General features: G+C 44.2%; 1 protein-coding gene across 1 annotated transcript; it reads left to right on the forward strand.

The window, feature by feature from the left end:
- The first annotated feature begins 1231 nt into the window (after positions 1 to 1231).
- Positions 1232 to 4914, forward strand: LOC119222518 (dynactin subunit 6-like). The gene is made up of 7 exons (XM_037479246.2): positions 1232 to 1349; positions 1632 to 1696; positions 1848 to 1953; positions 2046 to 2134; positions 3955 to 4002; positions 4249 to 4391; positions 4485 to 4914. The coding sequence occupies exons 1-7, from the start codon at positions 1315 to 1317 to the stop codon at positions 4581 to 4583; spliced, it is 585 nt and encodes a 194-aa protein (XP_037335143.1). The 5' UTR covers positions 1232 to 1314; the 3' UTR covers positions 4584 to 4914.
- Positions 4915 to 6150: the final 1236 nt, after the last annotated feature.

Consider the following 6150-nt stretch of genomic DNA (forward strand, 5'->3'; position numbering starts at 1 on the left):
TAATATATTCATATTAACAATTATTCAACTGTTATAATTAGGTGCTTCAAATCCCTTAAACTTGAAGTTGATCAGTTAAATGTAGATAGTTTTCTTTAAAAAGTACCCCAGGAATGTGTTTCAGTTTAAAGGAGTCACATTTGATTTTTCTATTATAAATACAGATAACTATAAATAATATAGTTTGCTTTATAAAATTATTTTTAGACTATTTTTAGGGCATAGCTTAAAGAAAATAAAAGATCCACAGCTGCCAGATACCTTCTTGAAACGGTACTGTAAGTAAAGCACTGGGCTAAATGCATTTAGTTACTTACCACCACTGGTGATACACTTTTATCAAATAAAACAGAATGAATACATACATTTAATGCAATACTATAACCAACAGGTCCACTTGAACAGGAACACATACTTTGTAATGTCTGGTGGGCTAATTTTTTATTATGGTCACAAATAGCTAAAGTATGAATTTCATTCTGAAAATAGGCTATCACTCCATTTCCGGTTCTATCACAGTGAGCTCTCGCTAACTTGACACAGTTTGAATCCCAATTAGGTGAGAATACAATAATTATTCATTTGAAACGCGATAATGAGGCCAGAATTCAGCTTCAACAGGGTCATTATTTATCGAAACCGAACTTCTGACTGCCATTTGTTTGATTGGCAGGTTGTTTAGATCAGAAGAAAATAAACTTCTTCCTCACTTAATTAATCTACCTCTGAATAGCTTTTTAAATTGAAATGATTTGTTTTCCCGAAGCTCAAGTGGTACAATTAAGTGGTTTATTCTGTAGCTCCATCTGGTCTCATTTATTGTCAACTGATGCACTCTGCAGGAGACATGGCGACCCTGCAATGAAAGTAATTGATTTACTGTATCAAAAAAACGATGCAACAGTATGTCCCAATGCTTTATGCATGTATTTATTGGGATAATCCGGTCATGTGTGTTATTTTAATTGTTTTATTTGTGTACTGAAAATAAATAATAAAAACTAAAGATTAGTGAGTGAGGAAGGGGATGTATGTTGATGTGTTTTGTTTACAAATAGGTTATTAATGATAACATATAGGGCATATATCTAGATCAAATACAGTATTTTCCCTAATGAATATCAAACACATGTATAAACTATTGTTGCATTCCACCTTTTCCACACATATTGGTTGCACTACCCTTAGGAATCCAGTAGGGGGCAGCAGAGTGAAAGGCTGGTTTTGATTTTCAGGCCAACGTAATCAAGCCGGAGCGCCAACTGAACCAGGATTAATAATCAACCATCGACCCATGTATTCATCATCGCAAGGATGTCAGACGCCAAGCAAATCATGGCACAGAAAAGGTAGAAAACTAACATTTAATTGGCGTTGAGCTTCTTTTTCTTATCATTCCTCAATTCGAGCTGTTTGTAAATAAAAATTCGTAATAATCTTAACATTGTAGTATTTATAAATCGACCATACAGTTTATATGAAGGCTTTATATCGAGGCATTCATTGTTGATGATGATCTATAATCTGCGTGATTGCAAATTATTGGGCTTTGCATGATTAGCTATCCAGCTGTTGCAGATGTTGTGGTCGCATCATTGATATCTCGCATTATCCCCGTCTTTTTCTCGCAGTGCCAAAATAGCGGCTGGAGCGGTCGTGTGCGTTGAAAGCGAAATAAGAGGAGACGTAACCATAGGTGAGAGTTCGCTTTTGACCTCATCGCAAGCGCCATGTTTCTAATTGTTATATTGCTGCCCAGCAGCTGTGAGCTCCAGGAAGACATATGGCGTACGTTGGGTGTTTCATTTTTTTAATTTTTTTTTTTTAATTTCTTTTCCTTTGTACAGGCGCTAGAACAGTGGTCCACCCCAAAGCCCGGATCATAGCAGAGGCCGGGCCTATTATCATCGGAGAGGGAAATCTGATAGAGGAGCAGGCGCTGATTATTAACAGGTACACTTTTGCGTGATCAGCACACATCAACTATTCAGCCACCTGCAGTTTCAACTGATCTTGTTTGGTCTCCACGTGTGTTTTGTCTGTAGTTATCCGGAAAACATCATGCCGGACACCGAGGGGCTGGAGCCAAAGACCATGGTGATTGGCACCAATAATGTGTTTGAAGTTGGATGCGGTATCCTTTTGATTGTAGGGCATCAGAAATGAGCGGATCACATACACTCACCGGCCACTTTATTAGGTACACCTGTCCAACTGCTCTTTAACACTTAATTTCTAAGCAGCCAATCACATGGCGGCAACTCAGTGCATTTAGGCATGTAGACATTGTCAAGACAATCTCCTGCAGTTCAAACCGAGCATCAGTATGGGGAAGAAAGGTGATTTGAGTGACTTTGAACGTGGCATGATTGTTGGTGCCAGAAGGGCTGGTCTGAGTATTTCAGAAACTGCTAATCTACTGGGATTTTCACGCACAACCATCTCTAGGGTTTACAGAGAATGGTCCGAAAAAGAAAAAACATCCAGTGAGCGGCAGTTCTGTGGGCGGAAATGCCTTGTTGATGCCAGAGGTCAGAGGAGAATGGCCAGACTGGTTCGAGCTGATAGAAGGGCAACAGTGACTCAAATAACCACCCGTCACAACCAAGGTGGGCATAAGAGCATCTCTGAACGCACAGTACGTCGAACTTTGAGGCAGATGGGCTACAGCAGCAGAAGACCACACCGGGTGCCACTCCTTTCAGCTAAGAACAGGAAACTGAGGCTACAATTTGCACAAGCTCATCGAAATTGGACAATAGAAGATTGGAAAAACGTTGCCTGGTCTGATGAGTCTCGATTTCTGCTGCGACATTCGGATGGTAGGGTCAGAATTTGGAGTCTACAACATGAAAGCATGGATCCATCCTGCCTTGTATCAACGGTTCAGGCTGGTGGTGGTGGTGTCATGGTGTGGGGAATATTTTCTTGGCACTCTTTGGGCCCCTTGGTACCAATTGAGCATCGTTGCAACGCCACAGCCTACCTGAGTATTGTTGCTGACCATGTCCATCCCTTTATGACCACAATGTACCCAACTTCTGATGGCTACTTTCAGCAGGATAAAGCGCCATGTCATAAAGCTGGAATCATCTCAGACTGGTTTCTTGAACATGACAATGAGTTCGCTGTACTCAAATGGCCTCCACAATCACCAGATCTCAATCCAATAGAGCATCTTTGGGATGTGGTGGAACGGGAGATTCGCATCATGGATGTGCAGCCGACAAATCTGCGGCAACTGTGTGATGCCATCATGTCAATATGGACCAAACTCCCTGAGGAATGCTTCCAGCACCTTGTTGAATCTATGCCACGAAGAATTGAGGCAGTTCTGAAGGCAAAAGGGGGTCCAACCCGTTACTAGCATGGGGTACCTAATAAAGTGGCCGGTGAGTGTATGTTATAGGCCTTATTTAAAGCAAAGACAATGACATTTAAGGTACGTTTTTTTTTGTCCACCAGAGAGCACTGTACGTTTATTTCAGCTGTGAAATATGGCGACACAGTTTACATCCTGGTCACCATTATTACTAAAGGAGATGTATCTGCAATTTACAGTGGAGATGTAGATGGACTTTATTGTGTATTATTATTATTGACATAGAGATATGTTGTTAGAGGGTTAGCGGGCTGATGGCTGATATGTTACTGATGATAGACATAACTATAAACAAACAAATAAATTATGTTTGTCTGATTGGTTTAAAGTTACTTTTCTGCATTCCACAGAATAGGTATAATAAACTAAATCTTCAATAATAATAACCGATTGTTTTTAACTTATTTCAATGTGCATTCATTTTTAAAGCGTATGAATTCTTCTATTAGTACTGCTCACTTAAATCACCCTCATACATTGTTATGTGTTTATTGAAAAAAAAAGAATAACCACTGTTTCAAACAGGTTCAAAACACTAATTCATGGGTTAAAATCCTTGATGATTCTTCCAGTTTCACAAGCTTTGAAAATCGGGGACAACAATGTGATTGAGTCTAAATGTAAGTACTATAGTGTGTGCACCCTGAATACAATCCACTATGCAGTTACTATATTCAATTCCATATATCGGTATAAACATATTTCTATTATTTATAATATAGAAGGTTTTCCACAACCAGACAAGAATGCTTAAATCACATGAAAATACAACTTCGTCAGCAGATTTTATTTTTAAATTCAACTCCGCCCACCTCGATCCCTTGAACCCGGAGATATTAACGCCTCTGCTCGCTCTGACTCCCCAGCGGACCTCGGCAGAAACGTGATCCTGACCAGTGGCTGCATCGTCGGCGCGTGCTGCCAGGTCAACGCGTGCGAGGTCGTGCCGGAGAACACGGTGGTGTACGGCTCCAACTGCCTCCGCCGCGTGCAGAGCGAAAAGCCCCAGGTCAGCCTCCGCCTCACCGAATGGGTCCCCCCCCCCGTGCGGATGCGCATTGACCCGGGGCCGGTGCCCTTCTCCTCTTTTTTAATCCCGCAGTCGCAGACGCTGCAGCTGGACTTCCTCATGAAGATTCTGCCCAACTATCATCACCTGAAGAAGACGGCCAAAGGAAGCGGCACACCTGTGAGAAGCTGAGAGGAAGCTGGACCCCCCCCCCCCCGGAGGGATGGTAGCCTACTTCCTCCGACCCGATCTGGCACCTGACGCCACGCGCTGACTCAATTCCCTCAACTTTGCACGTGTCTTGTTACACTTTAGTGGTTCTTCTTTGATGTCTAGTGGAACACTTCTGCCTTCCTACGTTTCCTCCCGCATATGAGGAATGCCAACATCTGCTCTTGCACTGTTTTCACTGTTAAGAAGTTGTAAATCTCTTGTGCCATTGAATAATTCTTCTCGTACGTATTCATAATTGTTCCCATGAGAATACTGCAATAGAAAGGAACAAAGATTGCATTTCAGCTTGCATTTCTCTTGAGTGTTGGTTTTATTTCTTCTATTTACCACAAGGAGGAACTATTGAGCAACTGTTTGTTCCCCCTCTGTAGAGGCTTTGTTTCAGCAGCAGCCATACAAAATATCATAAGTAATGGAACAAAAAAAAATCCTCATCTGTTAAGTACTCTGTGCTGAAAATGGCAGTAAATTCAATTTTATAGGCTTTTAACACACCATGCATTGGTGACTGTAAGATGGTTCTGCATTTTAAAAAATCCTGCAGAAATGATGCCTTAAAAGATGACCTTGGGCGTGGTGGTCACCATCTTGGATTTGGAGGTTGCCAGTCATGGGAATTCCTTTCTCGGGGGGCTGGGTTTATTATCGTAATTGAGCTTGGGTGCAGTGTGGTGCTGAATCAGGCCTACTGCCCCCCCCCCCCCCACCCATTCTTTCTTCCCCCATCTCTGAGCCCCTTGGGCTGGCACTCCCATCTGTGCCACACCCCCCCACCCCCCCCCCCCAGCATGGACAAGTTGCGATGTCCTACTTCACCGCTGCTTTCCCTCAAACATCTTGGAGATGCAAAAACCAAGCGCCCGCTTGGCTCGGGCCCTGTGAGTGTAGGGCGTTTGTGTCGTGCCCTCGGGGTGAGGGGGGGAGGGGGGGGGGGGTGAGGAGGCCACGGTGCAGCAGCAGCTCCCTGTAGGAGGCACACAGCTGGTGTCGCGCGCCGCCAATACGCATTTGAACACGTCGCGGCGGAGTCCCACGAGGGGGTCCACATTGACCAGGGGCTAATTATTTCAGCGGCGGAGTGCAGCCGGAGGGGTGGGGGTGTGGGGGGGGGGGCAACGACCAGGCTCCGTGGTGTTCTCCCTTCCTCTGGGTTTTTCTTTCCCTCTCTCCCCCGCGCTTCTATTGTCTTATTTCCATGTCGGGGGTGTCGTCCCCGACATGGAACGTCGGCTTACTTTTAACGCCACTGGGAGGACGGATCCTGGGCAGGGCGACGACGGCCCCCCCCTGGGTGGCCGGTGCGGCCTTTTAAATCAGCCGCGTGTCTTCAAAGAGGCCAAATGGCTACGATGATAGTGGCTCACGGCAAGGAATTTGAGAGGAAGTTCATGCGTTGTTCTATTTTTGGGACGCGGTTATTAATACCACTCCCTTACTCTACTGTTGTGAAACTGAATTATCCCGCTCCCACTCGGGTACTTTCGTGCATTGCCGGGGGGGGGGGTGTTTGCTTTTGCTTTTCGTA

This window comes from Pungitius pungitius, chromosome 1 (assembly GCF_949316345.1).
Source record: "Pungitius pungitius chromosome 1, fPunPun2.1, whole genome shotgun sequence".
Classification (NCBI taxonomy): domain Eukaryota; kingdom Metazoa; phylum Chordata; class Actinopteri; order Perciformes; family Gasterosteidae; genus Pungitius; species Pungitius pungitius.

Coding starts and splice junctions, on each gene's coding strand:
- LOC119222518 (XM_037479246.2), top strand. CDS start 1,315: ATGTCAGACGCCAAGCAAATCATGGCACAGAAAAG. Junction 1,697..1,847: donor AAGAGGAGACGTAACCATAG/GTGAGAGTTCGC, acceptor TCCTTTGTACAG/GCGCTAGAACAGTGGTCCAC. Junction 4,392..4,484: donor TGCAGAGCGAAAAGCCCCAG/GTCAGCCTCCGC, acceptor TTAATCCCGCAG/TCGCAGACGCTGCAGCTGGA.